A 22,829-nucleotide genomic window follows, 5' to 3' on the forward strand; every position below is an offset into this window, starting at 1 on the left:
AGAAACTAATGCGAATCCTAATATTATTTGTATTAACAAACAATACTCCCCAAATACGCCTTTTGGGATGACCCGTATTGGGATTATGGAGGTATTCATTGTTTTTGTTTTATGATCATTTTTGATAGTGTAAGTCACACAGGTACACACACACACATTAAAGCCCAGCTGTTGTCAAACACATGGGCATATTTTGATTGTAGCATGTGCTTTGCCGTGGGACACAAGCTCATCCACACATACTAATCACTTTTTTATTATGACCCACCAGAAACAAACACAAAGGCACAAAGTGGTTGAAAGACAAACTGCTCTCAAAGCTTTTCCAGATGGTGACTTCTAACTTTTTATTTTTTAACAAGATGCCTGAGGCTTCAGAGAAAACATCAGCGTTCAAGATCTGAAATAAAATATTACCTGTCGTCATTAATTTATTGCATTGAAGCATCTTCAAAAGCCTGTTTTAACTGGTCTGCTGTGTCTCTATTGCCAATTGTTTGTCCTTTCAAGATGAGGCTCGGGTTTTTATAGTTTCAAAGTCTTGTTTTAGTGGTCTAAACACAATTATGGTGGCTTTGAGAATCCACCTTCAAATAGACCGGCTGTATTAATTTGATTTAATATAAAGGGAAACTCATTTCACCTTGAGAACGTTGGTGGACACACAGATACCGATTTAGAGCTACAATATACTCAATTTACCTCCAGAAACACACAGGGACGTACGGACATATATACACAAACCCGGTCGGTTTTCTATTAGACGATGTTCCGCTGGTGTTTGGTAAAGAAAATTGCTGCCCCGCTTTTTTTTATTTTTTATTGTATTGTGTATGTTCTTCCTTTTTCATGCAGTACTTTATTTTGCCCTTATTCTGCTCTTATGTCTGCACAATGTCTATTTTGTAAAGCACCGGTTGTTTGGAAACGCAAAATGGAAGTTTGTGTTCTTTAGTGGCCTAGAGGAGTGTTTTCCGGGGGTGGAATCACTGCCGCAGCTCAGTAAGGCTCTGTATTCGTTTGTGCATGCATATATATTACTGCGGGTTTGTGGAAACATATGTATGGTACATTTGATTCAATCAAAGTAACTTTTTAAACAATGGGTTCTTGATTTGAGGGAGAGTTTGACATAATTTCCGCATAGTTAATTAACCCAAGCAAAAGTGCAGAAAAAGAACATTATAAGGACGTTACTGTATTGCAGTGCTATTAAGTGTGATGAGGGTAAATGTAACCTGTTATGTGGATTTCCAATCAATGTTAATTGCGAATGCAGTAAATGGTGCGTTGTATTTTGATTGACGTTTGGAGGAAACAGTCAAGGGTTGTGAGATGTGTCTATAAATATGAAAGTGATTAAAAAAATAAAGACGAGGGCTGCAAGTCTGAACCAACCATAAACAATGAACGATCCATTTCGTTCCGTTTAGGCCAACAGGCATCAGCCCTCTCGGCTCTGCGGCTCTTAGTTTTGCTTTCCAGTTCATTTTTGGGATCCTGAAGAAAGTCTCCAGCACCTCAGTCCAAGTGAGGAGTAAAACGTTCATTCTTAGTAACGCATACACTTGAGGGGGTTGGCGCCAACAACAGCATCCAACAAAAAAAAAGGCCGACGCAGCACAAGCATTTTGTTTCTGTTGCCATCGGAGGGCAATTTGAGCAAAGGTGCCACTAGCCGGCGTTTGATCTCGGCAGCTCAGGTTGCCGAAGGCCCTCGCTGTTAATATCCTTACTACTGCAGCCGCAGTGTGGAGTTTGCAGCTGCAAATTTATAACATCCACATCCACATTTCCTTGAAATCATTCTAGCAAATCCCATACTGGCGATTTATGTTTTAACTTTTTTGTTTGGCTACATAAGAAAAAAGGATTGGGATTGGGATGTGTTTGGAAAACGTGATACTTTCTCATCAGAAGCTTCAATTGTAAATAGGATAATAGTGTTTTTGGAAAGATTCAAATACTTTTAAAAGACATCATTTTCCTGGTAAACTGGATTTGGTGTGTTTTTTTAAAAAGAATAACGTCTGTCATTCTGTTTTCTTTTTTTCTTTCTTTCCTGTCTGTGCCCACGATTACACGTGTGTGTCTTTCAAAGTCCCAGGACCATTTTCGGAGACAACGGTTGGTGACGATGTGAACTCCATGCTGCTTCTGAATCTACTAAGTGGGACGGAGTACAATGTTCAAGTGACGGCTTCCTACCCCACAGGACAGAGTGAACCACTGCTGGTGAATGCCAAGACATGTAAGCATCCTGATGATGCATATGTGAGGAGCAATAACACTCGTTAGTCACTGTGAATGGAGAATACGATACCTGGTTCTGGAATCAATGTCTTACTTCATAGAAATGTCTTGACTGACTTTCTCACTTGGCCTTGTTGATCATGTATTTGCATCACTGTAAATAGACGCGGCCATCTCACTGTTTTCTGAGACAAGTTTGCAGAGGAATAATAGGGGAATAATAAGAACAGGTTTTTGAAAGTGACATTCTAAATTTATTTTAAATTCAATTCTCACTGATGACAAACTGATTTACTTTTGGAGAGTCATTTCAAATTTCAATAACATTCATTATAAAATGAGCCCTAATGGAGACTCCACCATCGCCGTACGTTTTTACAGAACAACAACAGCAGCAGAAAAGCAAACTAGTTCAGGCAAATGGGAGCAACATGCATATTAACTGTTCGCTGACACAATACATACATTCCATTGAGACCTTCGCCAACAGACAGTCAGCCAGTGAGAGTGATTTCTTTTTGCATCAACAGGTGGTATTATGGTATTGTTAGAATCTAATGCAGTCTTTAATTTTGTTCATATCTAAAACGAATGGACTGTCAGGAAGAAAGGAAATGAGGACGATATTGACAAGTAGTAGAGAACGAGACAGAAAAGTCTCTGGAGTTAAGAGATATCTGTGCATGTACTCTATGTAAGTATTCACTTTTTAAAACTAAACTTTTTAAACTAACCTCAGAAGAGTTCCGGGTTACCGTCCATCACCCAGCGTGTACGTCGTCTTTTGTTCTTCTGTGTGGGCTTTCCCAATACTGCTGAACTTTAAAATCCACTCTTGTATTTTGGGTTTATTGTCTAATTCGCTAGAAGGGATTTGTCAAAGGACAGTTCATCAAATAGGATAAAAGAAAACTTACTCTAATTTTAACAGCTCACATATTAATCCTGCAGGTTAATGCACAGAGAAAAATAGATTTAGATTTGGCCTGCACATGAAACAACCACGATTAGAGCGATCCCTCACTTCTCACGTTTTATTAATTTGTGCCGTAGTGATGGGCTATCCTTAATCCCCCTCCATTCCATTCATTGACACCAAGTTTATTTTATACCATCAGCATATTCTGATAATGAGATAGAGACAGAGGGAGGTTGCCTATGGTCCACTGAAATCTCACTCCAACAAGCTTCAGCTTTTCAATTTGCTTGTGGTGTTTTACATTCTGCTGCATCATGCGTCATTCGTTCACAACGCAGTGAACCTTATTTTGTTTTCACATACATAGTGTTATAGAGTGTTGTAACTGGAGCTGTCGGTGCAGTGTTCATTTAAGAAAACAGAAGATTTTCTCTAACCCTGTAATCACGTGACAAACGTGTCAAATTATTCTTAACATCTGTCATAACATATTTCAACGTATATAACTTTAATCCCAAATTTTCATAAATACAAGTGACCAATAACAGGACACTAACATGCCATGTTGTAATTTGCTGTCCATCTTTGTACCTGCAGTGTTCCTCGGTGTCTCTGGTATGTCCACCTACCAGGTGCGTCCCAACAGCCTCTGCATCCAATGGCAGCCACTCCTCCGTGCCACCTTGTACAGAGTCTCCATACAGTCTACGCTCAGTAAGTCATTCGCCAGCACCGTTTGGGTACGGGGTTATCCATGTGTTTGTGGGTGGGCCCGTCTCCATGCCTGGTCTCAAAGATGGTGTTGATTCAGTGCTTTCATCAGTTTGTTTTTTTCGTTTGACAACGTGACACCAGACAGGCAGCACACTCCAGTCGCTGGATCGACTCCCCTGTATTGAATTCCAGCGAAGTGCAACTTGATCATGAAGTGCAACTAGATCGGCTTGATATCACACCGCCTAACCGTAAAGTAAATATCTCAAGACAAAAGTTAAATTCAGACTTTTGCAAAAAAGCAGTTAACCTAGAACACGTGCTCGGTCAGACAGGCGCCAGCTTCTCTCGCCAATATTTTGGTGTGTACACCTTCATTCGTCTCAACACGTTTGAGTGTTCCACATTGTAAGAGACTAAACGTTTGCCAGCAAAGTGACTGGACAACTATTCTTTCATTTAATCAAATGCTTTTTCTTAAGCTGTGATAGTTGGTGTGGTTGCTGGATTGAACTCCTAATGCAGACTATGATTCCTTATTCCTGAAAATGCTTCAAGACTCCTTTGAGAGTTGGTCATGTCATCATGTCAGAAATAAAACCAGTAAACCACAGAGTCTGAACTCTTGAAGCTGCGTGATGCTCAATTCCCACTGGAAAAAAAGAACAAGAGAAAAAAAAAGGAAAGAGCTTTTAAAGTAAGCAATAATCAATATACAAATCTATTCTAAAGCAATCAATCAGGGAAACAAAAGAAAAATCCACCCATAGAATAGTGTTTAAAATATAAAACCCTTAATAAAACCAGTCTACACTATGTCATATCGGCCAGAGAGCATTTTGGCATTTAACCTATATTTTATTTAAGTGGGCAGTTGGTTGCACAGCAAGGGTTTATATAAAATAAAAAGAATGCTGTTTCAACAGAAAAATATTGGTATTGGTACGTATAAACATTGTAAAGACAGCAGTCTTCACAATGTTTTTTTGCAATATTCCTCCGTCAGTAGAAAACATAATGTAGATCCTTGATTCTTTGGGAAAGTTTTACTTGGTGTATTTCTGCTCAAACCTTTCCTGTTTAGATGAAGCCGAAACAGAAGCAATGTCAGAAGAGTTTTGATGTATACAAGTACTTCAATCCAATACAGGAAGTAGGTCTTCTGCTCTCCGTTGATGTTACATTTGTAGCACTTGCATCATTGTTTAGCAGCTGAGGTTTTCACAATTATGGTGGTCTCTGAAAAAGAATATTAATCCTTCTTTTTGATTTCAAAGAGATGAATGTGTTGGTCAGATGTCACAACCTCTGGTCAGAAAGACACTAGACTGATGAATACAGCCCTCTTACTGACCCCAACCTGTATGAAGAAGGAAAACGTGGTAGGAAGAGAAGAACAGTAAGAAGTTAGAAAGTTGTCAGAGGAGGGAAGAGGATTAGTGAATTCTTCTTAAAATTTGGATCAGTACAATAAAAACAGGCTACTGTTTCATTGTGTTCTCTTATTGAAGTGTGTGTGTGTGTGTGTGTGTGTGTGTGTGTGTGTGTGTGTGTGTGTGTGTGTGTGTGTGTGTGTGTGTGTGTGTGTGTGTGTGTGTGTGTGTGTGTGTGTGTGTGTGTGTGTGTGCGTGCGTGCGTGCGTGCGTGCGTGATTGTATGTGGTCGGAACTATAAACCCTTTCACTGCCAATGTGATGGTGCAGATCATGTCACCGACTCTGGGGAAAAAAAGAATAATGTTCCAAAAAGATGGTTTGCTTCTGTTATTTCTCTGGCAAAATAAAATTTCACTCATTGTACATTACATATAAGTCTGGGAATTGTACAAACTGTACTTAAAACCTTTCTCTGTAAAAAGAAAGAAATCCTGCAATGCAGATCATTTTTCTTGCCAAGAATTGTATGAGAAAATCAATATCACTCATGAGGCCAGAGCTGAGAGCATTGCAGGAAGTTACCTGCAGCCGGCCGGGATATAGTTATATCATGTAACTTCCTATAAAAGGTTATTTACTCCAATGTATTGTAACCCTAACCCGAACCCGTTCAGACAAAGACCGTTATATCCGCCGCTTTCAGCCTTCACACTAAACTAAGTCAATCATTTATTTGGGCTCCAGCTTCTAAGTTTACAAGTATGAGAGGTGTGTTGATCTGCTGCTGCAGCCGTCATCAAAAGAGGAAGTAAAGCACATTTCTTTAACGTCAAAAAATTCCTTTAAAAGACTCATTGTAACGTAGACGTGGGGCTGAAGACAGTCGGAAAGTGTCCCCAGAGCAAGACATCTTACCCCTAACTGCTCCCCGGGTGCCTTTACGGCTGCACACTGCTCCCACTGTGTGGGACGGGTTAAATGCAGAATAATGTCCCCACAGGGATTAACAAGGGGTACTTTCTTTCTTTCTTTTTTGCTTTTTGGGTTCAGCAGTTTGAAAAGGAAAGTTTGGGTACTGGTGATACAAACCTGCTCGGTTTTAAAATGCATTTTCCCGACAGGGTTTTAGAACATACTTGTAAATGAATGTTAATAAATGTGAATGTAGAGATTAGCGAAATTAATACAACAATTTCTACTTCAAGGAAACACGCACAGTAAGAAATGTCCACATGTGCATCGCCTTTTACTGTCAGAAAAGAGAAGCAGAAAGACTTCTCTCCTCAAACTTCTCCTTCAAATCCCCTCCCTTATTTTTCTATTTATCTCTCCTTCCCTTTTGCCTGAGCAGCGGCTGGATATTCTAGCTGGAGTTTAGAGAGTTTGTTTAATCCACCCAGAGCCAACCAGCTGCTTAAACATCTTCTCAGATAGAAAAGTGCACTGTTGTGTGACAGCTGTTTCCCTAAACGTTATCATCTATGGCCTAGTATCTGTGGGGGAAAACACTGGGGAATAGAATTAGACTAATGAAATCGAATGGCAGCTATTAGTGTACGTGTACGTGCACTCACACTTTCTAGTTTCTCCCCTTTTGGCTGCAAATATAAATTCTCATTAGTTTGTTTGTCTGTGATGCTGTCCATCAATGGCGTTCAAAAACAAACGCCTGTGTGTTTCACAAGTGTTTGCTATTTGCAATGCAAAATAAATTGACAAAAGAAAAGGAATCTTTTCATTTTTCGTGGGTTAAAATGGCACTTTCCTCCAGCAATTTTAAACACAGCGTTATATAGTTTATTTGACTTTTTTTGTCAACGTGTTTGGTGCATTTAATCTGCCAGGGATTGCATGTTGTATAAGTTGTGTTTTGGTTGTTTGCTTGCAGACGGTCAGAGACAGGAAGTGAGCCTGGGAGGTGGTGCTTCCCGACAGTGCTTCTATGACCTCACGCCCAGCAGCCAATACCAGATCAGCATTCACACCCAGATGCAGCAAATGGAAGGACCTCCTGTCTCCATCACTGACATGACACGTATGTAACAAATATTTTGTACACCGTAAAATACCGCCCATTCTTAATGTTCTCATGTCCGCCTTTGCACTCACGTCAAAAGCACCTAATCTTTTAGTTTGGAGTTCCATCGCATTCATTTCCGTTATGAAGATATTAACCCTCTTATCCCACATCAATTCACAATGTTCTACCGATTATGTCTTGATCTCTTTCCCTTTTCTCTCTGAGAACATAAAGGCGGCTATTGCAGTGCAGAGGTCAGCTGAGGAGATGCGCACAGTTTCAGGGACAAGTGGTGCTCAGCTCACACACAAAAATCCGACGACGGATATTGATTCACACATTCCGTTGACCGCGGTGAAAGTAAATTCAACCGGAAGATCTCCAATTTTGTTTTATCAAGAGGACATTGACAATTAAAGAATTGTTCTGATGCTTAAAAAATGTATCTAAATAACAAAGATGAGCCATGTAATATAGTTTCTTTCATATTTCTTAATTATTATCTATATAATGGAGGTGTAAAATGTTTTATACTGAGACAAAGTTAAGAAGAAGTTAATGTCCAATTATTGTGTCTCCGCGATGGAAAGAAAACCGAGTAAAACACTACAGCTGGATTGTTTATGTACACACATGGGTTCTAAATGCAAACGCACTTCAAATCTTTTCCCTGTAAAGGCCCAGAACTCAGCTGTCCGAGGAAGGAGGAGGATTAGTAGATCCTCCTCAGACTAGGATCAGTCCAATAGAAACCAGCTGCTGTCTAATAGGAGCTTGTGTCTGCGCGTAGTTGCAAGTGCATGTGGTCGGAACACAAACCCGATGACGGTTCCCCTTTTCACTGCCGTCATGATCGATGATCTATCTTGTTTCTGCCTGTGTTGTTAATCCAGTGCCACCGCCCACTCAAGCTCCGACTGAGCCCCCCACCACAGAGCCCCCGCCCACGATCCCCCCAGCGAAAGAAGGTGAGCAGGAAGCTGACAAAAAACATGGTAACTGTGGTTAACGGACACAACATTTCATCAGCTGTGATGTAAACCATTGCTATTAAATGCAATTACGGATAATGGAATCATATATTGAGAAATTGCTTAGAAGAGGTATGAAGAACAATGGTTTTACTCTCTAAAACTGTCAAGTCATTGATTTGCCATGATTTTGAAACAAAACATCTTTAAAACCATATTATGCCACTCTGTACTCATGACACAGCTATGAAGTGTTTCATTTAAAAATATCATATGCGGCTGGAAACTTTGTGGTCAGTATTAATAAATCAGGGCGGTAAATCAGGAACAAGCTGAAAATACTAGAATACCAAAACAATTCATTCACTTGTATCACTGAGAGTACACGTTATGTACTCTCAGTGATACAAGTTTGTATTATTTGTATTATAAATACGTGATATAGCGCGTTGTCTTTGGATTCCTAACCATTTGCAGCAATTAAAAAATAGGATGCGGTCCAACGTAAGAAAAATTGGAATTATTATGCCTCATCAAAATCAAGGGGGCGGACTAAAGGGTTAAGAAAGAATTTGAAGGAGCAGAAGCAATGAACACATCTTCTAGCCGAAGTATGAAGCTTCAGGCATGACAGGTGAAGATGAACATGGTGCTAGCATTTAGACGAAAGGGGGGGGGGGGGGGGTGGTAGCGATTGTTAACCTTTTATCTCCTTCTCCATTGTTCCTAACGGCTGCTAAAAGAAGGAAACAAAAGAAAGGGCAGGCAGGATGAGCAGAACGGGCTGAGAAAAGGCTGCAGACAGGAAGCGGAGGGGGACCAGACACAAACAGACAAATGAGGGGAACGACGCCATGGTGGTAAAAGACAGAGAGCAATAAGAAAAAGACAGAGCAAAACAATGGCAATGGGAGTTAAGACCAAAGGCAAAGAGTCAGAGACCAAACTCTCTCCAACTGATGTCAAAGTTGACTTTTCTGACAAGCTTGAGCGCTTTGCTTATAAAAACAGAGACAGTTTGCATGATTTCCTTAACGTCTCCTGTTTTAACTTGTTGCGTTTCAAATGAAACGTTTTTTTCCTTTATAAGCAGCCGCCGCTAAGGTTTTCCTCAGGCTTTTATTGAGCCTAACGTGGTCATGAATACATTTTGAAAAAGAAAATGGGTTTGAAAAGTTGTTAAAGCCACAAAACAACTTTACTGCATTTGGAAACCTAAGAAGAATAAGTAGATTCACCGCTGGACCAGGATTAATAACGAGAAGCAAACAGATGGAGAAAGATCCATACACATGTTGGGTAAAACACATTTTTGTGGTTTTAAAGAGAATTTTAGAGCAATAGACATTCATGCCATGATGTGCAAATAAATTTAAGGATCCGGACTTTGCAAAAAACTTCACAGAGAACGAAAGACGAACCATAGCTTGAATGTTTAACTGGCTGCAAAGTGAATATGCAGAGACCAAGTATGTGCTGACAAAATCTTCTGCATCAATCTCTTCTTTCCATCTGTCCTTCTGTCCATCCATCTAGTGTGCAGGGAGGCCAAGGCCGACCTGGCTTTCCTGGTCGATGGTTCGTGGTCCATTGGAGACGATAACTTCATGAAGATCACGCGTTTTCTCTACAGCACCATGGGATCACTGGATCTGATCGGCCCAGACGGTACTCAGGTCAGTCATGTGACCCGGCCGCGGTTATTTGTTACCTCACCGAGAGTCTAAAAGAAAGAGCACAGAAAGAGACAGTGATCAACTATTACTTGTTACCTTGCAATATGACTTCCTTTCCACAAAGGCATCACAACAAAACATCTCTGAATTCATATTGTTAGAATTTGACCATGACACATTACAAAACCTTTTGCTGGGCTTTGTAACATTTCTTAAAGTAATGTTTTGCAAGCACAACAAAGCATAAGTTCACAAATATCCAACAATCCTTTTCTACCCAACCACCTTGTCGTCTGTTTCCTATGTATATGTATTCTGCCATTGTGTATTTTGCCAGAAAACACAACATTTTCTTTGATGGGTGGTGTTGCTAATAAGTTGTCTAGAAGCATTGAAATCTAGAATAAAGTGCAGGCGCTTCAACGCAGCATCGACGAATAACTTACAACTTAATTCTTAGTTTAACATCCGCCATCAGAAATACTTAGTATCTATAGTACACATCCCCCTCAAGTGTTTTCTCATGTATCAGGTTCATACTATCAGGCTCTACGTTGAGGCAGTAATTCTCTATTGTCAAGTTCTTCTTGTCTGCATGGCTCCCTCACTCTGTCAGCGGAGCTCAGCTGGTTCATTCGTCAAACGGTAGAGGTGCTTGCAAAACCTTCTTTCTTTTATTTGTATAATTTCTGCTGTTGAGCAGTTTTCTACCCTTGTTGTGCCCCATGAAACTCTGGCGGTAGGCTACCAAGAGCAAAATGCTGGCTGTAATGTAAGAGAGTTGGCTTTACAGTAAAGAGAGAGTTGGCTGCTAAATGTTCTCCACTTAGAGCCAAGAACTACACCATTAGCCGTTTGGAAGTAGTGAAAGTTATTCTTAGTGAATCAATTAGATTCCAGCGCATATATATCATCATAGATAAATGTGAAAACACTAACTATTTGTCGAGGCTGCACATTCAATTTGATTATAGCATTGTTTTCTTCAGCCAATAAAACACATTCTAGGTAATTCATGTGAGCAGGCGATGACTGGTTCTAGCCCCTACCTGTCACTCTACTCTAAGGCTCTATGTATATTGTTATTTAAAAAATTAAAAAATGACCCTTACAGTTGTGAGGGAGAGATAAGCCGTAGAGACCAAAAACCTTTTTGCAACAGGCTGTTAACATGTTTGTTTCTGCTGTAAAGTTGGTTATTTTAGCCTCTGGGGTGTGTGCAGATTGTCTCGCTTTCGGAGCCAGCTATAAGTTTCCATTTGAAGAACTGTAGTTGACTCTTCCATCTTGGATTGATTTCCCAGCGCTGAGGGTTGCCGCTTGAATTCCCCATAACTTTCTGTCCGTCTGTCTCCGCCTCGCTGCAGGTGGCCATCGCTCAGTTCAGCGACGATGCTCGGACAGAATTCCAGCTGAGTTCCCATGGCAACAAAGAAGCGCTGTTGGACGCTATCCAGAGGATCCGATACAAGGGTGGAAACACAAAGACAGGTCAGAGCAGTGTGTTATGTAATTGTGCAATGCAATAAAAATGTACATTAACCTATTCGCAAATACACAAAAAGCTGTTGTGAAGCATTTGATTGTTTCGCACATTCTTGCTCAGCAGACAGAGTTGGCTCATTTGTTGGAGTTGAATGTGTTACTATTTGAAATCTTTGGTTTGTCGAGAAAGACTGCGCGATCAATCAAAACTCCGATCAGATACTTGATGTCAGATGATTTAGACAATTTTTTTATGGTTATTTTAACTCAATAATCAACTTTAAACCCCATCTTTGAGAAAAAATCTTCATCAGCAAACCTACAGAAAACATGTCAGTTCTCACCAGTTTCAGGACATTGCCGTATTTTCCGCACTATACGGCGCACCGGATTATAAGGCGCACTTTCAATCTCCGCAAACGTCGGTTTGCCGGTCGAGGGAAACAAAGTTGTGGAAGAAAATACGGGACAAACGTGTCCGCGATGAAAAGCAGCAGTGTCGATGCACGGGGCAATAAAGTCTATGATAAATAAATAAACAAACCAACAACTTCCACACCCAAAGACGTGACTCTCTAGGTCGTCTTCAACAGGAACACGTTACTCCACCTGTTGTTCTGGTGGTGAATTGCTCTGCAACACACGCAAGACTTTTAGAACCATGAATTGAAACGAGTGCGTCGACGCAGACGCATGCGCCAGCCTTTAGAATAACTTATTTTCCCCGTTAAGATGGTTCAGCTACTGTAAAGAAAATGGCACCGTCTCTCGCTCTTTAATCTCAGAAGTGCTCGGCAAGAACGACAGCTTTGTTTCTCCGACGCGCCCTGAAAGCAGCTCCATATCTCACGCGCTTGAGCGCCGCTCAGCATCTCGCCGTCGTAGACCGAGCTTTGGCATGTTTGGCAGAGCGCTTGAGCGCCGTGTACAACCAGTATGGATCAACCGATTAACCAATTGATCCATATATATATAAGGCGCTCCGGATTATAAGGCACTGTCGTTTTTTGAGAAAATGAAAGGCTTTTAAGTGCGCCTTGGAGTGCGGAAAATACGGTAATAAAAACATCCCACATTGCAGAGAGTATTAAGAGAGACTAATGTGGATGCATCACAAGCAGTTTGGGGTTGTGAACTTTGAAACACGAGGTGAATGTCAGTAACCTCTAAGCGGGGACGTGGGTTTACGGGTAAGGCTGGTTGTTCAGGGGACTTTAACTATCTTGCAGTCTCTGTCTGGGCTCAGTGTGTATTCAGGTTAATTGTGTCCTTGAGCTTCAGAGCTGAACCCACTCTCATCTGTTCGTACTCATCTCGTCCTCTCCCTTCATTCTACTCTCTCTCTCTTCTTGTTTCTCCTCCTCTGCTCTCTTTGCGACCTCCCTCTGCTCTCCCCTTCATCGCCGTATAGCCTATTTGTTTTCCTTTAAGTGCCCTCTGTTCTTCTCCCCTCACGCTGTCACTGTCTATGAACATTCTTCCTTTTTCAAGCTTGTTTTCTCCGGTTTCTCATTTTATCCAATACCACATAAACCCTCGTATAGACCAACTTTACTGTCTTATAGTTCAACAAGTGGAAGTGGCTGGTGTTCTAGCGGACAATGCAGCATACTTGTGCGTGCATGTAGTCTACAGCAGAGCCGAAATAAACCGTGATATGTCACCTTGCCTACACAAAGGGAACGAGGGGGCAGCAAGCTCTCACACGGTTAGGTCAGCGCTCACAGAATCTCTCTCTTTCTCTTTGTCTCTCACCCACACATGCTTTGTCTCTCACATTGCATTGCATTCTCATTCAGTGCCTCAGCGTATAATTCATCCTCTAGTGTTCACACAGGGAGCCTATTCTTCAGCTTGTCTTTATTTCCACCAGTTACACCCACACTCGCGTATTCCTTATTGATGTTTATTTTATTCATTGCACTACTCGTTACTGCACATAAAACATAAGATACTTCAGAAATAATTAAAATAGTGTTTCTCCCTTGGTAACCTTGATCCTAAGCTATACAAATACAAATACAAAAGTGTACAGTATATACTATACTGAGCCAAATACCCCCTGACTACAGTGAATATCCTTACTTACATGTTATTCCTTTGGTTTATTCAGAGATGGATTCTGTATTTTCACTGGCTTTTAGGACTGAGGCTTGCATTACAACCTTAATATTACATTCCTTTTTTATTCCTGAACCCCCACTTCTCATCAAAGACCCCACTAGGGCCCCACACTGGGTCTAAATCCAATAAAGCCCTAAGAGAAAAAGAAATATAGCCTCTTTAACCGTGAGCCTCTGGCAGATATGTCTGTGTGGATACATCGGCCAGCAAGCAAGAAGCCCAACGGCTTTAATTCATTTTTTCCCCTCTTTTTACTGTAAATGGCGAGCTCACTTTTTACCTTGTGTGCTATATCCTTTTTAAATGTGCTGAAATGATGCATACAAGCTGGCAGTGTATTCCATCCCCCTCCAGCGAAGTTTATGCCTTCTGAAACCTTAAGTTAAACCCTGCTTCTTTCAGGCCATTATATTTTCTTACTATTTAACATCTGAACAGCTAATTAGTGAAACACTAATCTCAGTCTCACGCTCGGCAACAGAACCGCTACCTTATCTGAATGAGCGCTCTGCACAAATGGCGCTGTGGAGGCTCAACAAGGAGGATCAGCTACTTATTCTCCTTCTAAATCATAAACAATATGTAAATGAGGCTGCCTCCTTTAAGATTTAGCACTGTTTTGAAGATGATATGAAGGATTCGTCTCTACTTTTATTCATTGAGGTTTAAATGAACCTTTTTCTGGCTGGTTGGGTTAATATAGCTGCAGCTGTACCTTATTCTTGTATGTTCAGTGTACTGTAATGTGTGAGTGAATATGTGTGTCTTTTGAAATTGATGAAATTTCAGCCTTAAGTGAGTAATTGGTATTGTCACTGACTATAAAAACCAATGAGACCAATTAAAATCCATTATAATACATTTGATTGTTGAAATGTATTTCTTAGGAATTTTCCAAAGATTAGTGGCTTTTTATAGTAACTGAGACATAAGATCAACACTTCCCAGAAAAACAGGGGAGAAAAGGTATCCTATTATATTTTGCACCAATGCTTTGAATTCTATATCAGGAGAGATCAGTTCATACTCTTTTCTGCTATGGTTTCCCTTCTGGAGAAGGCCAAATCAAAATCTTTGTAAGAGAGGTGATCCATATCACACAAAGAGATTGTTTACTGATGTTTTGAACGTAGGATCCATTGACACGTTTTCTCTCACCCGCCCTTCCCCATGTGACCTCTTTTTGTCTTTTCTCTTTCTTTTTCACCGGCTCTCTCTGTGCCCTTTTACCTGCCCTCCCTTTTCGTCTTCCAAAGCCCAGCCGGCCCCTCCTTGATCTCATCCCCCATCGCTGTCTCCTTTGCTCTGTCCTTTGTAGTACTTCATGCCTGGCTGGCTGCTGTAATCCTGGTCTTTCCCAGCGGGATCAGAGGACAGTGTAGAAACAGATGTATCACCAGCAGATATCTGACAATACAAAACTTTACAGGCCAAGCATTCTGTCATTTGTCACCATTGACAGCGCTGTAAAAAAAAGAGAGGAGGAGGAGGCATGGATGTGGTGTGAGGGTTTTGCTTTAGTTACAAAGACGGAGACGCCGTATAGAGCCGTTTACACCACACACTCCAATGTACCCTAAATGTTTCGTTAGCTTACGAAGCCTTTTATTGCTTCATGTGGGATTGTTTTAATTGCAACGTCCACTGATACTCAGCACCTAAGGACACAGACACACGTTTGGACACAGCAGAGGAGTGAGAGGAGAAAGTGTTAAAGGACAGGATTAATGCCACTGATTTTATTATGAAAAGGTCTGATGGAGATGAGTAGAGCTTTTTGAAGTAGTAACAAATCATGATGGACAGTATACAAAAACTGGCATTAAGTACAAATGATAAGGGGATCGGTGAATGGTTTGCATGCACAAAATGAGTGTATTTGCACACAGTTATGTCTTTATTTAGAATGTATGAAATCTGTATCAGGTAACATCAATTCGAGCAGATTACAGATAATTTCTTTTATTTTAGAGGACCATATCGTTAAAATATTATGGTATTTTATGTAATTCGCTGCTAAATAACCACAATGACAACCCTTAATCTGTCATCGTCGAGTTCACTATTTAGCAGTGAGTGAGAGAGCTGTGGAGGAAAAGATCAATAGAAATATTATAAAAATAACACATTATATACAAATGCTTTTGACACGGGTCTACGAATACAGTGATGCATTAAAGGCAGCATTACATTAATTATCACCGTGGCGGCTTTGTTGTGGGTGGATGTTGACACCTTTTAAAACTGTCCGTAAAGATTTATTTGAATGATTAATTTCGTAAGCAGGTAACGTGCACTCTGTCAAAGCCTCATTCAACTTACACTTTTGACAGACATGACATTGACATTTCCCTCTTCGACTCATCTCTTAGTGTTTAGGTCTCATTGAAATACAGCTGACACTGTCTGCCTTCTGGCATATTTTAAATGTCAATGGCAACCAGGCCTAAATTTGTTTTCAGGACCTTTTGGGTCACTCAGGCCACAACATAATTATGTGCTTTGAATGAAGGATAAAGAAAAATGAATACTCTTTTTTTTTTAAATTTATTAGCAAGTAGCCTACATTTAAATGTTAGCAAACGTCACAAGCATTCACACCCATGCTCAAAGTGGAGAAGAGGATTTGTTTTGAGACCTTTGATCACAATGGGCAGAGGTCGAGGGAGCCGCATCAAATGGGACAGACATGGACGTAATCAGCACAGCAACAGATTAGGCTCATTTACTCATAACGAGGATATGATTAGACTTCATCAGCCCACAGCTGTGAGCGAGACAACGTTTGTGAAGCACATTGGAAACACCTGATGCCGATCGTATTGTAGAAGTGCAGTTTTACGTTGAACAGGAATAAAAGGACTTGGAAAGTGAAAATGAACACAGCATCTCAAACACTTTTCTATGTTTCCAAAAGCAAAGGGCATGGAAGTTAAATGGCTACATGGGTTCAATCATGTAGCCATTTAACTTGGGGTTTCCTTTGGTCTTCATCAGGTCGGGCCATCAAACATGTGAAGGAGTCTATTTTTACGACGGAGGCCGGTGCAAGACGGGGCGTCCCTAAAGTCCTGGTTGTCCTCACTGACGGACGTTCCCAAGATGATGTCAACAAAGTGTCGAAGGAGATGCAGATGGACGGTGGGTTTATTTTTAAAACAAACCCACAAATGAAATAATTGGTAGTTTGTTAGAGTGACAATTCAGGTTCACCATGTTATTAATTCTTTGTTAGTAGATTCTCCTCATTCTTGAAAGCTTTATGTACTTTATGTTTTACACTTTAACCATTGATTTGAAATAACACCAACAATGTCTCTCATTACTCCCCGTAATCCTTTCCTCTCATTTTCACCTTGTAATGAATCATCTTTTTTTTACCCCATTCTCAGGATATATCATCTTCGCCATTGGCTTTGCGGACGCTGACTACGGGGAGCTGGTGAATATTGCCAGCAAGCCCAGTGATAGACACGTCTTCTTTGTGGACGATTTGGACGCCGTGAAGAAAATAGAAGAACAGCTCATTACTTTTGTCTGTGAGGCCGCCACCGCCAGTGAGTAAGACCACCTGGTGCTTGGCACAGACAGCGGGGAAGACACTGGGAGGATAAACAATCCGGAGTAGTCAGGGTGCTGCTCGGTGGTGGAGAGACTGAGAGAATGGCTGCATAAAATAAAAAAAAATGTCTAAAGCATGAACTCTCTACTGTCTTTCAGCTTGTCCATCGGTTTTGATGAGTGGTAACACAATGGCGGGTAAGGAAAATTCATAATACACGGTATGAGCCTTAAAGCAGGTCCAATTAGTGTGTCTAATAAAGAGAATTATGATGACGCTAATAACATAATGATGGTACACGCTGTGGTTGCGGTAATGATTGTAATTAGAGTCATCACATGGAGGAGGAGGACGAAGGTAGTGACAATTTGCCTGTTGCAGGTTTCCACATGATGGAGAAGTTTGGCCTAGTGGAGAAGGAGTACAGCACCATAGCCGGAGTTTCTCTGGAGCCGGGTTCATTTAACAGCTTCCCGTGTTACAGGTTACACCGGGACGCCCTGGTGTCGCAGCCCACCAAGTGAGTGTGTTGCCTCTGAGGGGGAGCAACTACGGTTTACAGGACATATGAAGCTCTTTACAAAAGCACTGCTTGATTACGTGTGCCGATGTAACACAATCACTTACTTTTATATAAACTCAGAAAAAGTTTATGTATAATGTTAATATAATAAACGGGGCGCTTGAACGGAGATGGTAACTTAGATGTAACATGGAAATTGACAAAAAAAGCATATTTGAAAAATATGTATTAATGTTTTCATTTTGGATTATTGATCATTGGATTGATGTGTTGACCCACTTTAGAGTATCGTTACACCTCCATAATTTGGCTGTTCTCATTGATGTATTTTGTTGCCAACCACAAAAGTTGATCATGAAGATTGTCGAATTTGAGCCTTTTATACTCCGTAGTAGAATATTATTGAAGCAAAACTGTAATTCCAATAAAATACACGGTGTGTTGTCTGATCAGACCCTGCCCAATGGGTAAGTATCAATACAAGATTAAAGATACTGTGGTCATTTCCTCGGATTATAAATGTGTTTCAAATCAGATTTACCGAATGCCCACAAGTAATTAAGAGGCTTCAAAGTATTAACATGGGTTACAAATTACCAAAAAATAGATGCTTGTAGGTGCAGGTTGGACGTGTTATTATTTAGTTTGTGCTTATACCAGAAGAAAGTATTCAAGTAGATAACTTGTACATACATAACTTCAAGAGCGCAACCTATGGCTTCAAATAAGTTCTTCTATCTCTGTTGTTGTCATTTTGGAGCCATTTTCTCTTGTTTTTTTAACGGCAACCAGCTTACACTTCAGCTTTCTGCTCCGTGATTGTTTAGTTTGTCAAAAGTGACATTGAAGGGCCCTCTAAAAAGGTTAAAGCTTAGACCGTTTTAACCTGAAATGCTTGAAGGCAATTGTGCAGAAAAGACTTGACTGAGATAAAAAAAGAAGCTGGCACTCAAAGACACGAAAGCAGCCAAAATAAGTCTAAAAGCATCCACAAGAGCTGAAGAGAGCCAATGGCACTTTGAAAAGGACACTTACTGGATACTTGCCTTTAAGGCATCGCTATGCTAAACATCTTTGTGTGTTCACCAATGTGTGTACCAGGTACCTTCATCCAGAAGGTTTACCATCTGACTACACCATTTCTATGATGCTCCGGCTGCTTCCTGAGACCCCGGAGGAGCCCTTTGCATTGTGGGAAATCCTCAACGGCGACGACGAGCCATTGGTCGGACTTATCCTGGACAGTAAGTTTCAATCACTTGTTGTTCCTCTTTGCTGCATTATAACAAACAACAGACGGGTGGTGAAGTTCCTGCAGGCCGAGTACCTAATGAGAGTGGAAGTTCCCCATACTTGCTCCTGTCCTGAATGGGACCAACCATTCGTCTGGGTTAGCCCCATGACCTCAGACCTCGAGGGCCTGATCCTTGAGTACTTTGAAACTGGAGAACACATTTAAGTGTTTGATTTTCTAGAAATACTCGTCACGGTGTGAAACACATCGCAGGGGTCAAACTTAAGAGACAGTTTTGGACAGGGACTTGGAGGACACCTGGGGCCGCCCCCTCACCTGCTGTGGAGATTATACTTCTAGCGGAAATTGATGATCTCTGGATCCCCACGGGGAGCTGGAGGAAGTTACAGGAGTGTATAGTTTATTTTACTGTTCAGAAGAATCCGGAAATTTAAGACAAAATCAGGAAACGGGTTGATAACGAAAATAAGAATTGCTTACAGCATTTCAACAGAAGTTGGGCCGCCATCATGTACTTTTTGTGCAAAGGTTATGAAGCAGCAAAGCAATGAGCATAATTACCTGATAATCTCTATAAATATTGTGACCATCTCAAAGAGCGGTTTGCATCGACACGGTACAAAGTCATGGTCAAGTCAAAGTCAAAGTCACTGCCACTAATGTAACATATATTAACACAATATTGGGGTTGGCGTTTGGCTAAGCTGACAGGGCCGTCATGCCTATATCACAATGAAATTATTACATTCATCAGTAAAAAATACATCCGATGGACTTAAAATTAAGCTTCATTTTTTGGTTTACAGACAAATTACTTTGAAGCACGGAGAGTAATTGGTTGAAATATGTTCTAGCTCGTGTAAGATGAAAAAGGGACTGAACATAAAGCTTTTCTCTTCCCCCTCTTCACCTTGTCTGTCTGTTCCCCCGCAGACTCTGGAAAGACCTTAACCTTCTTCAACCACGACTACAAAGGACACTTTCAGACTGTCACTTTTGAAGGAACTGAAATAAAAAAACTCTTCCACGGCAGCTTCCACAAGGTCAGTCCTCGATTATGTTTGCTAAGAATGACCTGAATGAGGAAATATATGCACATTGTTGAATGATGTTTAGTCATTTTAAATATCTTTAAAGGAAGAATATATGAACAATTAATCAATTTGTAGAGATTTTAATGCAATGACTGTTAATGTTAAAAGAATGATGTAGATGCTGTGTGATAGTGTTTGTAAAAGTCTTCTCAGAGAGCCCGTCACACTCATCCTCTGCCCGTTTGCATTTCATAGCCGATTTACATGACAAACCGTCGTCACGATATTTAGGTGATAGTTAAAATATTTAAAACATCCAACAAAATACATTAGACATGACCAGGTTTTGATAGGGAAGCACATAGTTCATCCACAGCTAAACTGTTTATGGTGGTTTCTTTCCATGATTTCCACTATTACTTTTCCCTGAGTGAAGGTATTTGTTTGACCTCCCAACTGATTCTCTGACAAAGACATTTCACAATTCCCTCAATCACCGGAATTCTATCCAAAATATATGTATATGTAAATTTAGTTGTATCAAATTAGTCGGAACTGAATAGAAAAGGCAAATTTATATGATATTCAGTCAATATAAGACAATTTTCAGCTCACTTGAGAAGAAAGCGTTCTATCAAAAAATAAATTATGGAATAAATGGGGATGCAAATGCCTCCACTGAATAAACAATGACATTGTTTTGGCCTCAGCAGGCCGAGTGAATGGCAAATTCCCTCCACCACAACACTTGGGCAGGAACTATCAACACCAGCTGAGACAAAATAATAACAACTAAACAGGCTGAATGATAATTAGTTCTTATGTGTACTTTGGATCAATCCCGTTGTTTGGAAGGTGTATTTACCTGATGGAAATGGCATAATTTGCTTTGTCGCATTTATTAACGTGACAAATCAATGGCCATGAAAATCAATGGGGTTCAGGTAAAGTCTTTAAAGACAGTGGTTTTATTGCCATAGAGCTGCTGCTTTATTTCCTGGTGTTGATTTTGCCAAAAACAAATCAACACCAGACCACCAACTTTCTACATCTCAATTCACTGAATATCAGGGAGCAGCTGTCCATCATTCGACGTCCACTGTCTTCTTCATTGTTTCCTGTCTTTCTGCTTGAGAACATGGCAATGTTCAGAGACAGAACATATGCAGAAGACTGTTAGGAGGAACTATTTGTCTCCGCTCTGACAGAATGACAGGTGAATGAGAGCAGCGTCCGTGTGGTTGTATGTGATTGCGTGTCAGTTATAAAGGGATTACCATATGAAGGCAACAAAGGAGGAATGTCCGCCAGGAACCGTCACTCCGAGAAAACACAAACCGGTGAAGAAGGGAGAAAAAGCAGCAGAGGAAGAACTCTGTCAGTGAGTTTGTGACACAAGGAGGAAAAAATAAAGACGTAGAAAGAAGAACTGAAAGTCGTCTTCAGTGTAGATCACCTATTGCTCTGAGACATATTATACCCAACAAGGGTTAAACACCTTTCATAAATCTCAAGATTAGTTCATCGGGGATGAAATGGCTCACATAAAAAAATATTAGAGAGCACTTAAAGTTGTTCCTTGTGGGCTGTGAAAATCTACGCATTTGCTTCAGTGCTTTTGGAGCTTTCTAGCTTACAATTTATTTGGAAATGTGTTAGAGTGAAATTCAAAATTCCCAGCTCGATAATTTACTCACAAATGATGTAATGGAGAAACTAGAGCAGAAACTGTAAATGTGTTGTATGTGTTGAAAGAAAATATTCGTAGCTGTGTATTTTAGTGACATGGAGGAGATGGTGTTATGTGGCATTGATTGCCTCAAGTTAGGATGAAACATTTAATACTTTTTTTTTTTTTTACGATTTAAGAAAACTTCAACTCTCATTTCCTGCCCTCTTCTTTTATATGTCAATACTTTGAAAACCTTGTCTTTAGTTTGCTCTTTCATCTCTTGGAATCTGCATGAATGTGCATTTAAAGATTACGGTTTGGCTTTTCTTATCACATAAAATAATTGTTGAGCGACAAATATGGCTATAAAACGATTGAAAAAGGTCGCAGATGTCTCGTATGTGCACACTAAATGTGCACTTCATGCACAGATACTGTCGTAATGACTGATCTCGAGCAGACTGTACTTCACCAGCAGCAACAGGTGGTCTATGTTGAATTTGCCTGACAGACAAATTATTTGAGGGTTGTGAGGTTCTTGCGGTTTGCTTGGCTTGTAAAGCTTAATACTTACAACTGTATTCCTTTGAGTTTATAACACAGCACAATAAATCTGTTGCTTTTTACTGCAGCTGTAACTCAAGTTAAGATTTATAATGTACAGACAAGTAATGTCTGGAAAACCCTAACCAAGTCTAGAATTCAGAGGCTGCTTGTATAATGCTCACAACCTGTAGTGTTTTGCATGCACCTGCATTTGCTGAAAGCAGTTATTAATAATTTTAGCCATAAATGTTCGCGTATGCTCACCTGCGAGAATATAGCTCCCCAAAAAGCATATTTTTGGAAGGATGCAGGATATTTTCTAATGCTTCCTGCAGTTTGCCTTATGTCATATCAGTGTGGGAACGGGGGAATTGTTCAGAAATAATAAGTCACTGCTGGAGTAAATGAAGGAGCCAGACAGCCTGAAGGAGAAGGACTACAGTCATTGACACACACAAAAAGACCAAAGCGTATATACGTCTATGTACCTCAGGCAATGCCCTAGGCCTTAACTCCAACTACTAAATGCTACAAAATATTGTCAGAATTCCCGACTTTCATCATGTTTTTTTTACACACACACACATGTCTTGTGAAGTGTGCAAAATGGAGGGTGAGAACAGAAAATCATTATGAAGCAACTGTCCAAGGAACGGGCCCTGACACTTTAATATGAACTGTGTCTGACTTCGCATTGAG

The 22,829-nt window shown here is 40.4% G+C and overlaps 1 protein-coding gene across 1 annotated transcript in view; it reads left to right on the top strand.

Moving 5' to 3' along the window:
* The window catches only part of LOC120810076 (collagen alpha-1(XIV) chain), an 88,495-nt gene that overhangs the window by 34,042 nt on the left and 31,624 nt on the right, over positions 1-22,829 (top strand). The window contains 12 exon segments of the mRNA XM_078095299.1: positions 2,102-2,251; positions 3,770-3,886; positions 7,151-7,297; positions 8,176-8,250; positions 9,790-9,929; positions 11,297-11,420; positions 16,536-16,679; positions 16,931-17,095; positions 17,259-17,297; positions 17,482-17,620; positions 18,725-18,867; positions 19,812-19,921. Of these exon segments, the coding sequence (XP_077951425.1) occupies positions 2,102-2,251; positions 3,770-3,886; positions 7,151-7,297; positions 8,176-8,250; positions 9,790-9,929; positions 11,297-11,420; positions 16,536-16,679; positions 16,931-17,095; positions 17,259-17,297; positions 17,482-17,620; positions 18,725-18,867; positions 19,812-19,921 (1,493 nt within the window).

Source organism: Gasterosteus aculeatus, chromosome 20 (genome assembly GCF_964276395.1).
Source record: "Gasterosteus aculeatus chromosome 20, fGasAcu3.hap1.1, whole genome shotgun sequence".
NCBI lineage: Eukaryota > Metazoa > Chordata > Actinopteri > Perciformes > Gasterosteidae > Gasterosteus > Gasterosteus aculeatus.